This window comes from Alternaria dauci, chromosome 2, assembly GCF_042100115.1.
Source record: "Alternaria dauci strain A2016 chromosome 2, whole genome shotgun sequence".
In the NCBI taxonomy this organism is placed as follows: domain Eukaryota; kingdom Fungi; phylum Ascomycota; class Dothideomycetes; order Pleosporales; family Pleosporaceae; genus Alternaria; species Alternaria dauci.
In genome coordinates, this window is record NC_091273.1 from 1,046,875 (window position 1) to 1,060,327 (window position 13,453).

The 13,453-nt window shown below is 53.5% G+C and overlaps 4 protein-coding genes across 4 annotated transcripts; 2 read left to right on the forward strand and 2 right to left on the reverse strand.

Moving 5' to 3' along the window:
* Nucleotides 1-206: 206 nt before the first annotated feature.
* Nucleotides 207-1,421, forward strand: ACET3X_002416 (uncharacterized protein; the record flags this gene model as incomplete). The annotated part of the gene is made up of 3 exons (XM_069449157.1): nucleotides 207-595; nucleotides 657-1,105; nucleotides 1,219-1,421. The coding sequence occupies 3 exons, from the start codon at nucleotides 207-209 to the stop codon at nucleotides 1,419-1,421; spliced, it is 1,041 nt and encodes a 346-aa protein (XP_069308963.1).
* A 4,721-nt stretch (nucleotides 1,422-6,142) lies between these two features.
* ACET3X_002417 (uncharacterized protein) lies at nucleotides 6,143-6,547 on the reverse strand (the record flags this gene model as incomplete). Its single annotated transcript, XM_069449158.1, has 2 exons — nucleotides 6,143-6,458; nucleotides 6,522-6,547. The coding sequence occupies 2 exons, from the start codon at nucleotides 6,545-6,547 to the stop codon at nucleotides 6,143-6,145; spliced, it is 342 nt and encodes a 113-aa protein (XP_069308964.1).
* Nucleotides 6,548-7,041: 494 nt separating this feature from the next.
* On the forward strand, nucleotides 7,042-8,140 carry ACET3X_002418 (uncharacterized protein; the record flags this gene model as incomplete). Its single annotated transcript, XM_069449159.1, has 5 exons — nucleotides 7,042-7,047; nucleotides 7,096-7,111; nucleotides 7,176-7,496; nucleotides 7,541-7,809; nucleotides 7,856-8,140. 5 exons carry the CDS (start codon nucleotides 7,042-7,044, stop codon nucleotides 8,138-8,140), a joined length of 897 nt encoding a protein of 298 aa, XP_069308965.1.
* A 1,029-nt stretch (nucleotides 8,141-9,169) lies between these two features.
* ACET3X_002419 (uncharacterized protein) lies at nucleotides 9,170-12,513 on the reverse strand. Its single transcript, XM_069449160.1, has 5 exons — nucleotides 11,770-12,513; nucleotides 11,402-11,718; nucleotides 11,073-11,353; nucleotides 10,665-11,022; nucleotides 9,170-10,614 (listed from the first exon to the last, which is right to left on the reverse strand). Exons 1-5 carry the CDS (start codon nucleotides 12,260-12,262, stop codon nucleotides 9,394-9,396), a joined length of 2,670 nt encoding a protein of 889 aa, XP_069308966.1. The 5' UTR covers nucleotides 12,263-12,513; the 3' UTR covers nucleotides 9,170-9,393.
* Between the last annotated feature and the right edge of the window lie 940 nt (nucleotides 12,514-13,453).

Sequence of the window (13,453 nt, forward strand, 5' to 3'; positions counted from 1 at the left end):
TGAGTGCATGAATGACGGTAATAAAGAGGGGCTACGATGAGTTGATGGCCGATCATGGACCCTGACCAGTTCCATGGCGGTGGGTGGGGGTGCTTGGTTAGCGGCCATGGCCCCTGGTGGTTCGCATGTGATGTGCCGCTCCCCAGATTTCCCAGGTTGCGCCAGAGGGTTGTGCAAAGATTGTATCTACTTTGCTCTGCAGCGCCATGCCCCGTCTACTGACAGTCCGCAATGCTGTCATACTGGTTAATTTCCTACTCGTCACTGCGCTGTTTGTCCATCTCAAGTACGAGCTCTGGGACAAGAACGCGACTGCAGCTGCATCGGCCTCTCTGACACACCTTCCTGACGAACTCTACGACGAGCAACAGCCGGGCTCGCCATCGCACGACGCGGAAAAGAAGCCGCTCAAGGCCAATAGCGGTGTCAAGGCGCGTCGGACTGCCGTCGTCGTCGCGAGCCAGAGCTCTGAAAATGCGACGTGGCTGGACGAGTACTTCCCCGAGTGGGAGAAGAACATCTATCGCGTAGACGACGCGAGCGCGCCACTGACGGTGCCCAAGAACAAGGGCAGAGAGAGCATGGTCTACCTGACGTACGCACCCGGTCGCGCCTTCTGTCCTGGATGCCTTGCAAGCTAACACATGCCCGCCCAGCTACATCATCGACCACTACGCGTCGCTTCCCGACAACGTCCTCTTCATCCACCCCAACCGCTACCAATGGCACAACGACGATCCAGACTACGACGGTCTCCCCATGCTCCGCCACTTCCAGTTGCCTTACCTTGAGAAGCAAGGCTACGTCAACATACGCTGCGCATGGTCCCTGGGCTGCCCCAGCGAAATCAAGCCTCTTGCTGAACAAGGCGAACACCGAGAGGCCGTGCATGCTGGCGGACAGTATAAAAAGGCCTTTGAGCAGCTGTTTCCCGGAGACAAGGTGCCGGCCGTCGTGGGCGTGAGCTGCTGTGCGCAATTCGCCGCAACAAGAGAGAAGATCCGGGAAAGAACAAAGGAGCAGTACGAGAAGTATCGTGACTGGCTCATGCAGACAGATCTCGGCGACGCCATCAGCGGCAGAGTCTTTGAGTACTCATGGCATAGTAAGTCGCTGACCTCTGCTCTCTTACGCGTCGCCCCACCACCCCGCGACATGAGGCTCTGCGCGTCTCTGCTTTTTCGAGTGGCCTACATCCTATGCTAACACCGTCGATAGTCATTTTCGGTAAGCCTGCCGTGCACTGCCCAAGCGCGCAAGAATGCTACTGCAATGTGTTTGGCATCTGCAACTTGACATGCCCAAGTCAAGGAAGCTGTGAGGGACGATATACTCTACCGCCCTACTCGACCCTACCAATGGGCTGGCCTTATGTGGGATGGGAGGGCAAAGAACGCCAGCGCGCTGCTTCTGAGCAGTGATTGACATACTCGTGGGCTTATCTTCAAGCTACTGTGTCTCCCTTCTTCGCTTTCATGTACGACCATCCGCATCCGCTAGCCCAAGGACTCAGCCGCGACGCTTCACTTTTTCCCTTCCATCCACTGGCGTACGTGACCATCTTGGCCCAATGCTAAAGGATACGACCGGCTCTGGCAATCGTTCATGTGTGTCTGCACACGTCACTATGTGGCACCAAGTTTGCGCTTGACAAGACAGTCGGATTACTGTAAGAGCTGGTCATACAGTCTCGCACAAAGCGCAAAGGGCGCGAACGAGTTACACATCCATGCAGCGCCATTCCAACGCCATCGAAACAGCGATGCACAGTTCATTCGTTGGCATGGCGGCTAAACCTTCACTAGAACGCTCGTACAGCATCTAGTTAAATGGCTTCGTCGCTGTGGGTTTCCGCAACCAGACTTTCAATATTTCCTGTACCAAACAGGAAGATCGCGACTCGTTAAACGACTTGATCACGCGAAGGTCCGCATGTACCATCTTCGCGACGGCGTAGTACACAATCATTCATTCGCTAGGCTTCCTGGTGTTTCGGCCCCTCATGCACGACGAGCGGTAGGATGCACTCAATAGACTGCAATTTACTCCGCAGATACCCGCTTCCGCGAGCTTGTACCAACCTCTTCTTTGACTAGGGCCAAGGGCGTTGAAGTTACACTCATGCAAGTCCAAGGCCCGACAAAATACATACCCTGGCAAGGCATGCATCTTTACGGCGCCAGGCATCAAAGAAGCTGCTATTACCGGTTCTGGAATTCGGCTGGTCGTCGCTCGCTCGCTCAGCCAAACTGTGCCGGTTGTATAGCGAGGCTGAGGACTTGCTACGATAACATACCAAGGCACAGCATAACTGGGGCGAAACCAACCGGTAGAGTCGGAAACCCTTACAAAGCGGGTCATTGCATCAGCTGGCCATGTAGCACCGAGTTTCGACCCGTCGATCTTTAGGCGCGGGGATTTTGCACGGCTTAGACAGCAAGAGAGAGGAGGGTTTGGTGGGGTACCTGGCCATGCAGAGCCGCATTACGCTAAGCGCAGCCGGTTCCAAGGTCACGATGAGGCTCAAACGCTTGGCGCACACCGTTACTCATGCTGTTGTCGCACGAAGCATCATCATATATCAGAACGTATAGGACCGCCCAAATCTCATCTCCCTGATCGGTATAGGTATGTCGCACCTTGTAACCGCAATTCGACATGACCCCGCAAAATAGCATTGGGTAATGTTTGTTCCAAACTCTCAGCCTGACGCTATATGAACATGGCAGAGGACGCTAGACCAAGCCTACCCTTGCATTACTTCAGAGTTAGTCGTTGGGAGGTGCGTCCGCCTGCGCATTTGCCAAGGATGAGGCTCCGCTGGTACTCGAGTATTCAAAGGCGCGTGTGCTTGCTGCGCATTCAGCGAGTACTACCCAGCTGATAAACGCCACCTCTCGTTAGCTTGAACCATCTCCTCTAATCGTACTCTCCAAGGCCTTCTTACTTTTTCTTCGCCCAATTACTCGCATGGAAACTTGCTCACGTGCCTTGTTCGCCCTGTCCCCGAGTGCCTCTCTAGTATTATATCGCTTTTGATGACTACTTCTCTCGATCAACTTCCTTTTGACGTACTCTTTTGCGTTACCCTCAATTTGGATCTTGAAGACATATTCCACCTCGGTCAAACATGTCGACAACTGAGGGCTTTACTAGACGAAAGGACAGTTTGCAGACGCGCTGTCGAAGTAAGCCGATTCAAAACGCTCGACATGCTTACATGCCATGCTGACGCTGCTTATAGATCAATCATCCATATACAGAGGAAGCACGCTTAGCCCGAAACGAGGAGAGTACCTATGAGCACGCCTTCCTGGCTATTTATGAAAGAAGGAATGCTTTGTCAACTGCATACCCTTATTCAGCTCGCGTTTTAGAACACAAGGGCAACAGCTTTGTGTATGGCCAAGGGACTATATGTGTATTCGATGCCGGGATGGTCTATGTCTCGGATCTCCGCACCAAGCTGGACCCGGTCCGTCTTGACCTCCCTGCTATTGTGCGGCCTGTTCTAGAGTCGAAGTTTAGAGTATCTGGTAACTTCTGGTTACGCTTACTCTATTATGCTGATGGAATTCTCGCTGTACACGCCACGCCAAAGTATAGCTCGGACCATAGCCACATAATCGCTATCAAGACGGCGGCGGATCTTCCAGTTGACCGGAGAGTCATTGAATCGATACAAGTGGCCAGATGTTCTAAGCTTTTTGCCAGACACAACGCCCGTTATCTGTACTACGGCACTCATACTGGAATAGGGGACGATGGCCACTCTAAATGGGAAATCGATGGTATCCCACTTTGTGACGACGCCGAGCTACCAGAACGCGAAAGACCAGTGCTTCTCGACAATTTCCATGGATGTGACATTGGCTCTACAATCGCGTTCGAGATACACAACGACTACTTCTACGCCGTTTCTAATCAGGGGACCTTTGAAGTCGAAGAGATTGATTATACGTCTTTCTATCATGTGGTCCGGTTTCCGCTCAATTCACCATTGCCAGAAGCTATTTCCAAGAATGAGCGCCTGTATCGCCGTCAACACAAACAAGGACCAATCCACGACTCGTGGACCGATCTTGCCTTGCAGTTTGATGAACGTACGAATGAGACGGTAATCGTGGAATCGCGAAGAGAGTGGGCTCAAGCGTCTTCCCGCCAATCACGCACGTTCTACGTCACCAAGTTAGAGTTTGGAGAAGATGAAGGTACAGAAAATTTGTCCAACGGACCGCCACTGCCTGAGGATGACCTCTACGTCACTCTCCTCGACTCTTTGGACAACCCTCATTGGAAACCCACACCAGACCTCTATAGCTGGAGCCAGCATCCTGAATTCCCTCCTACCGATCCTTCACCCCGGTCTTTCATCCTTGCAAGAACAAAGTTCAGGGCGTACAATTATGCATGCACCTCCTTTGTCGATCTCGTAGAAGACGAGCGATGCTGCAACGATTCCTCCCAACCGCCCTGCCTCAGGCTCCGAATAGGATCAAGACGTGAGTTGGGCCTTGACTACGCCGTTCTGAGCGGCAAAAAAAGGGCCCAAGTCGACAAGATGAGGCCCAGCTTCCTGGATACCCAAACACGGTACCGCCATTCACCGATCCGCATGTGGCCCCCTTCAGCATCTCGCTGCCCCTGCTCAAAGCGTCTGCACGATATACTCAACCAACCACTAGCGTCTGCCTCGCCATCACAGACCAGGAGCGTTACCGGCGTGCTCGACGAACAACGTCTGGTCTTCATGGTCAAGCCGGGGCGGTCATATGGTTCCAGCGACGACAACACATTGGGCACCATTATCGTAGTTGACTTCTCCCGCCCTCTTACATCTACAGTCCATGCACCCTCAGCATCGCAGCCACCATCGTTGTCACGATCCGACAGCGAGATGGACGAAGACGTGGATGTTCATATTGACCGGTTGGCATGGTATTGGTCCTCCGATTCCAAGGGACGCTGCCGAGGCAAGACGTGTCAGTGAACGGTTGGGGGTTACGGAATGCCGTGCCCATGCGCAGTTGAGACCGGCAGAGGGAAGAAACACTTGGGGCGGATATCGTTGAGCGTCACATGAGGCAGACGGAACGTGGTGCGCAAACCGTTGATCGCTTTCCATGATTCTGCCTTGTTGCGCAGCAATGCCATGTCGTTGTGATCCATGTACATGCATGTGCATGATGCAAGCCCCCTCCTGCAGCTCGCATGGGGCGGGTGGTGAGAAGTATATGGACCCCGCACAAGGCTGGATGTTGTAGATAAGAGAGGGCGTGGTCCCCCAAAGCACGCCATCGTCATCTGTCCCTATAAAAGTATGTTTATGCTTTTCTTTTCCCTGCCTCGTGGAATTACTCTTACTTTGTTTGATGAGCTGTTTGTTCATCTAGGGTTCATTGATGTAGTCATGGAACACGATTATGCATTCCTCTAGGACGATGGCAAGATCCCATGCAATTCTTCCAACAGATTTAACATCTGTGCAAGCAACATTGCGTTCCTGAGTGAGCATGACAGTTGGTCTCGGTACAGGTACGAAGCAAGGTGTAGATAACGCATATAGTATTGGACAAGTGTCTTGATTGATCCATGTGTCACGTCTGTATGTATATCCCATCTGTAAACAAAAAAGAAAGTGCCTAATGCACTCGCTATTAGAATCCCTCGAACATTCCCGACTCGGGGACACGACACGTGATAAACAAAAAAGGTGCCGGTGTCATGTTCGTTTCGCCATATAACTCCAAGCTATGAGATGTAATGTAGGAAAAAAGTGCAAGGTGAATAGGCCCAAAAAAAGTCGGTCCGAAAGTGGGGGAAGTGTGTACAGTCGAAATGAAGTAGCCACGGGAGAAATCTCGGGCGGTATGATGTTAGGGCAGCGGAGACGCTCTTGTTCACCGCAAACTCAAGAGAAAGGTTTGGCGATGTTCCGGTGAAAATGTGTGGAGTGATGACAGCGTGAGATTTGAAGACTTTGATGTCTGGGACCCACTCGGTTTGGAAGATGCAGATGGACTGACGGCTCACGGCCGACTTTGACCGGCAAAATGCTGTCGCAGTACGTCCATGGTCGTATGCGGTGTCATGATCCCGTTCCATTCGTCATGAGGAGGTCGTTGCTCAAGTTGCAGTAAAACTAGAGTTCCATGCCGTCAAGATCTCGCATGACACAAGCCATCTGTGCCCGTTTTGCGGCCTCGGCAAGCAGCGCAGCCTGGTTGAGGTAGTTTGTAGTCTCAGCTGCAGTCTGGCCGGCTCCGTTTCTGTTGGGTTGGTACTCAAAGCTGGGATGGCGTTGTGCTTGGAGGCGAGGCTGATGCTGGGCTTGTTGCGACTGCTGGTTCAGGGAGCCAAAGTACTGGTGGTTTGGGGGGCTTGTCGAGGGTGAGACAGGCGGCGCAGACTGGGTCGAAGACCGCGAGGCGATGCTGGAAGCGGACGTGCTGGTGTAGCTGGCGGCGGACGTGCTCGAGGACTGAAGTGCTGAGAAGGCTGGCCGACTAGGCGCGCCGTACTGTTGTTGTTGCGAGTAGTTGGACATGGTGGTGAGGAGTTGATGTGTGGGAGATGGGCGAGGTAATGGTCCAAGGGCGGATTGCAGGGAGCAGAGAGTAGAGGTAAGGTGTACAGAGGTTGCAACCAGCGGGCGAGGCGAGGAGATGGATGGGTAAAGTAGATAGTAGTCCCGTAGTAGCTCGATATTACCCTGTACCGGTATTGGCAATCTTGTGCGTGCAGCTGGAACAATTTCTGCGTCCTTGTCCAGATAGGGTGCAATAGAGGCTGAAGTCGGGAGAGGGGAGAAGAGAGGCAGGATATGGAGCAAAAGCAAGGAGGAATGGCCTGCGCGATAACTTGGGCAAGGCCACAATCCATCGGTACTACTTGGACCGCGGCTCGGAATTGCTAGCTCGTGAATTTCGTCACAGGCCAATCTGATCTGCCGACGCTTGCCATCGCATCGAGACGCCAGCTTTCTTTAGTTTTACGCGGATTACCATTTCCAGGCAAAGGGTTACTCGCCCTACTCGCATCATGCCCGTAAGTCCTCGTTGAACCTTCCCCAGACTCGCCTACTGACATGGGCAGCTCGTTTTAATCTCAGGTTCCACCTTCCCCCTCCATGCTTTTCCCCCCCGCCATTTTTTTTCCTCGCTAACCCACCCGAGGCTTCCCTTCCGCGGGCAAGACGACCAGAGCCCTCCAGCTAAAGGAATACTTCGAGTCCAAGATCGCCAGCTCGCCCCCTGATGCGCGCACGTCGCGTCTAAAAGTCCATCTCATCAACGATCAGACGCTGGGTGTGTCGCGCGCCGTCTATCACACCGCCAAAGCCGAGAAGGATGCACGTGCGGAGGAATATTCTGCCGTCAAAAGAGTCCTGTCGCGCGATGACATCGTCATCGCCGATGGCTTGAACTACATCAAGGGCTTCCGCTACCAGTTGTACTGCGAAGCCAAGGCTCTCCAGACCCCGAGCTGCGTCGTCAGTAGAACCAAGTCTGTAGGACAAGCACACAGCTGACAGTCCTAGAGCTGCACGTAGGCACGCCGGCCGATCGATGTCGCGAGAACAACCAGAAGCTCCTGGCAGACAAGGACTGCGACGGTGGATATGACGAAGAAGACTTTGAGAACCTTATCTTCCGCTACGAAGAGCCCAATGGCATGACGCGCTGGGACAGCCCGCTGTTCATCGTGGTCGAGCAAGACGAGAAGCCGCCGTGCGACCAGATATGGGACGCCATGGTAGGCAGCGACGGCAAGATGAAGACGGTCAAGCCGAACCTCGCGACAGTGTTGGTCCGTAAACCCCGACGTGCTGAGGACGTTGGCTAACGTGTAGTAGAAACCGGCGACCGAGCAAAACTACCTCTACGAGCTCGACAAGACCACGTCCGATATCCTCGCCCAGATAATGGTATACCAGAAGGATCACCCTGGCGAAGGGGGTGGAGAGATAGCCGTTGCCGATGTCGAGAAGCCCATTGAGCTCCCTGCCACGCCAATGACCCTGCCTCAACTCCAGCGTATTCGCCGTCAGTTCATCACTATGAATCGTCAACACAGCCTTTCCAAGGCACGGTTGAAGGAGGTCTTTGTTGACTACCTGAACGCCGAGTTCCTGCGCTAGGACGGCGACATCGTGGTTGCAAGGTATCGTTGTCTCGTCGAAGCGGTGTTTCTACGGACACATCCTCATACATCGCTGCAAAGGAACGCTCAAGGATAAACGGAACAAGCTGAGTACCGACCGCTCAGTGAACACCAGAAAGCTTGCGCCATGCTTGAATCTTCTTTCCACAAGGCCCTCCACGCTACCTCTCCGAATCCTCCCGATACTCTATACCCCTCACGCGCCATAACCATGTTTGTAACGATGATTAGTATCCCAGCCCTTGCGCGCTTGCAACGACGTGGTGTGACCTAGTCTGATCACCCCGCATCCCGACGTTTGCACGCTATCCGGAGCAGACCCCAGGAGACACCTCGGGATCATTCAAACTCGCGGATCTGCAAAAGGGTTGAAAACAAGGGCTGTTCGTGATTATGATTGGGCGCAATAGCTCGATTAGCTTCAACTTCCAATAGAAATGCTCATCACAACAAAGAGATCGCGATGTATGACGTGTAACTATTACACAAAATCTTCGATCCGGTAACAGCCAAGCAAGCACCCGGCGATCATGACGCTGCGCATCGTGATGTCTTTGGCAAGTGTCCTCATCTTCCAATAGGCTAAGATCATACAGCATCATGACAAGCCTGGCTCCATGGGCGTTCTATTACGTGGCGCATGTCTTCCATTACACTCAGCTCTACCCTCCATGCACCCCTAGCGCTACGCCACACCGGCTGTTTGCATCTCCCTTAATGACATTATCCGCCCATGGCTCGATCGCAAAACCCTTGAGGGTCCCCACTCCCCAGGAAAGGGCCACCCCGCATAATCTCCACGTGCGAACCATGTGGGTCTTTTTCTGCCGTGCTAGTACGCTAGCCGGGATGCGGGGGTGTGCGGTTGATGTTTGTGGCTGGAATGTGGAAAGTTACTTCCATTCATCCGATGTAGGTTCCAACGGATGTTGCCGGTTATGCTTCTTGACCGCTTGAGAAGATGATCATGGTCCAGACGAACGTGCGAGAACAGAAGATTGTGCATGGCAAAGTGTTCAAATTAGCAAAGCTATATGCGCATATCCAAGAGAGCAAAAAAATAAGAAACTATTCCCTGTCCCGTTTCATAGTCATCTCTCTCGCTCGTGCAAGAAGCGTGGTATCTCAAAAGTAGCCAACCATGTCACCCTAGCTGATATCCTATACGCCAGACACCTCTTCTCTGTATATACACCCATCATATCATCGTGATATCGTTGAGCTACCAATTTACAGCCCGCAATAAACAGGATCCAGGCCTGAAAGACTTGCTGTGCTGTCATAGTCGCCTGGAATCATGATACCAGGGTAGAGTCTATCGCTGCCGGGCGTGGATCCATAGTCACATGGACCGGCACTAAACTCTTCTCCACTGGTCAAGCTCTCATCGCTGAAACTGAGCACGCTTTGAGGTGGTGGGGCCTCTGAGCTGTAGCTGCTCCAGTTCCAGACGTTTGGTGACCAAGTGACATTGCTGTCGGTACTGTCTGACTGGGGTGCAACATCAACGAGGGCATCTGCTGGTGGTCCACCGTAGATTGTGTCGTAAATGTTTGTCTGGCCATTGTCTAGCGAAGAAAGGAGGCGCTCCCAGTCGGATGATGAGACCTCGGTCTTGATACCTTGGTTGTGTTGTAGTGCATAGCCAGCTAGTGGGTCATGGGCGAACGACAGATAGTCAATGTTGCGTTGCGCCTGTTGTTGTTGTTGTTGTTGTTGTTGTTGTTGCTGTTGCTGTTGCTGCTGGTGTGGAGTTGGCTGGCTTGGGCGACGCTTGTTCGTCATCGAGAAAGATGCGTGATGTGACAACGGGCTCAATGTAGGCTCCGAACGAGCAACATGAGGCTCGGATCGAATGGACGATAAGCTTGTCGACGAAGGGTTGGCATGTACGCCTACACTAGGCGAGAGGGCAGGCAGAGTTGCGCGACGCGGTTCTTGATCTAGTCGAGCAGCCTTCGTGGCGCTCGGTGAAAAGCGAGCAGCAAGAGCCTTGAGCGATTTTTGAGTAGCGCGGAAGGTATCCAAAGGCGCCCCCATGTTGCTCTCTGAGTTGTGTCGTGACAGTGATGGGGCTGGCATTTGCTCCACACGAGGAACAGCCACGATGCCACAACCCACACGACGGAACTCGGCATAGCCTGCAGCATTTCCACGCTCAAGCATGTCCATGACGGAGCACACGAGTCGGTTGCTGTCCTTGATCAACTTGCCCTCGCGAGCAAATGTCAGGCTCTGGAAGAGTAGTCCAAAGCCAGCTTGTACAAGTACCTCGTTGCGATTAAGGCAGAAGGAGAAGCTCAGCTTGCGCTCGTCGAGGAGTTCGACAATCTGCACCATATGCTTGCAGGCATCACCCACGGCTACGACGGCTGACGAGCCCTTGTCGCCAAGATTGGCAACGACGGCTGGGCGGTAAACCAACGCCCTAATGTGATGGTAGGCGAGAGACTAGTCATGTCAGTATTACCAAAATCCACGTGGAATCAGGATTCACATACCAGAACAGGGGATCTGCTGCTGGTGACATTGGTACTTGGCTTGTCTTGCGCAAACGTCAGCTTGAGGTGTGGCGCAAGGTTACTCTGCCAGTCTTCCAAGTCGTCGCACAGCGAAGCAATAGTACGGAACGAGATGTCATGTGATGCAGATCCGGGATAGAGCTCCGTCAGGACCTTGGACAAGATGCGCGACAGGCGGAAGAGAGCCAGTGCGCTGGAGAGCTTAGTGTACTCGCCGGGCAGGGTCGGCAGGAACCCCTTCTCGGTGACGTATTCGTCGTCGGCATCTACCGGATACTCGCAGTGCACATCTTCCTCACGGATCAGCTTCGGTAGTCCGAGGTGTGCAGCAGAGAGGCTAGGAACGGTCAGTAATGCAGCGGCAGGGTTCGGCAGAAGCATGCTTACCAGTCGACCGTGTACAAGGACCAGAACAGCTTCTTTCGTGTTTCGCTCGTCAGTGCATCAAGCGCGAAGCGCTTTTGTGACTGATGCAAGCCAAGACGTTGGGACAGGCCGACGGCCAATCCCTTGTACTTGAGCACGCGAGAATAGTCAGCCCTCAGCAGGCAGAAGATTTGGGCAAGGGCGAGGCATTGCAGCGTTGCGACGTCATTTTCCATCAAAAAGCTTTCAATAGCGCTCTGCCATTGAGCTTCAAATGACTCGACGTCTTGACCGTCGCGGGGCTTTGCAAAGTCAGTCGGCGGCTCGCATGTGTTGTGAGACATACGTACATCGCTGGATAGCGCGGCAATTCCGAAAACTAAGTTGAGTTGTGCAATCGACTTCTTGTCAGTCGTGGTATCGGGACTGGCCACATATTGTTCGTAGAGCGACAAGAATGTTGGGCGATGGAGAATCGGAAACAAGGGTGCCCATTCTTGGAAGAAGATGTTGATCATCTGATCCGAGACCAGACGGGGAGGAGCTTTAAATGAAACCACGCGCTTGGGATGAGTGCAAGTTTGCCGCACTCCAGCGCCGAAGAAAGCGCTCGAGTTGATGTCTGTGGATAGTCTACCTGTCTCCTGTGCTTTTTGCTTAAAGGCCTCTGTGAAGTGTTAGATGTACTGCATGCAGCGTCGATAATTGTGAGTCATACCAACAAGTGTCCGTCCACTCGAGCTGCCTACGAAATACGAATCTTTGTTCAAGTCGTCAAGCAGAAGCGGTGCCTGCTGCACCTTGAATGTGTCATCTTTTTCTTGCGGTTCCTCTCGAACCTCCGAGGAACCCGGCGAATGCATAGAAGGTCGCCTAGCAGCTGGGAATGCTGTTGGAGAGCGCGCGTGCATGCGTGAGAGCATATCAATCTTCTCGTCCTTTTCGTCAAGCAGATCCTTCAGGTCGCGGACCTCTGCTTCCAATACCCGGACTCGCTCTTCCAACGACTCGGTGTATCCCCTGGGGAATGCACGGCGGCTGAGCTTGTCACTCGTCTTACACTCGAATCCGACATTGGTACATTGCGTGCAGCTGGGGCGGATGCCGTCGCATCGTATTTTCTTTGAGCGGCATCGGTCGCAGGCTTGGGCGATGCGGCTCTGGCAGCTTGAGCCGACCTTGATCACCTTCATGGGTAGTATTCCGGGCATTTTGGGCGTTGTTCGCTGCGCGTCGTTGGTGGTAGGGTAGTTTTCATCCGAGGCCCAACGGGCGGTCACTGATAGGTCGTGTCACGTTCTGTCATCCGGTGCTCCGGCATTCGAGTGTCGTTGGCGTATCTTCGGTGGAGTTTGTGGCTCTGACCGCCAGGCGTGTAACGACGTGACTGTACGATAATGAAGCAGCAACAGTCAGGGCGGATGTCTAGGCTGCACGGGTGGAAAGGGTAGACGGAAGAAATGGGGACGGCCTGGCAGATGTAAGCTGCCACCGGCCACCCTGGCTTAGTCTTTTTCTGGGGAATTTGTGGGCGCGCTGCGGGGCGAAGGCGCCATCCCACAAGGGAAAACACGAGCAGCACATCTTCGCCGACACTTTCTCGTCCGTCACTGGCCACTAAACCTTAAAAGCTTGCCTCGTTGCGATCAGCGTGCCTGCTTGTCAGAATTACGACGGGCGTTCTCGGCACTCCTCAACGGCCTCTCACGACGATGACTAGGGTTTTCTGCGGGGTGGTGGCTTCAGCGACTATGAACACCCACGCTCAGATCATGCTTGGACGTCGGCCCGAATGCTGTGATTGAGCCACCCATCACTCTGTTGATTGTAAGATGCTCTAGGCCTATGCAGCGACCAAATATTGCGCCTGTCTTAGCCGGATGAGTATTGTCTGCTAGGGCAGCTCAGCAGGCTGCCATTCGCCAACAGCCGCAATATTAGGTGCCCGTATGACTACCACCCAATGGCGCACTCTATGTGGCACATTCCAGAAGACGGGAGGTGATCAATGTCCTTGTCGACACGGAACGCGCAGTCTGCGTTCTGTCATGATAGGCTTAAAAGCTGGTTCTATTGACCAGGGGCGGGCCAATGTGGACAAGGCGGCGCGCCGCTTATCGCAGCCAAGGTCGAACCCGTTCTGCACATCAATTCTCCTAGACTCGAGCAGAACTATCCTCGCAGCTCGCGTGTCTGTGATTGATGATTTACCAGGCCCTGCGTACAAGGTTGACGGTTTGGATGTTGGATAACCCCAACAGTGGCTGTTCGGGAGGGCGGCCGCGTGAGCCGTCTGAGCCACATGGGCCGCACAGAGCACGACAAAAGTCACCCAACTGCGTCATGCATGTTGGCCTGCCTTGTTGATTTCCACATGTTTGGGCGCTAATTGTTAGAGAAAC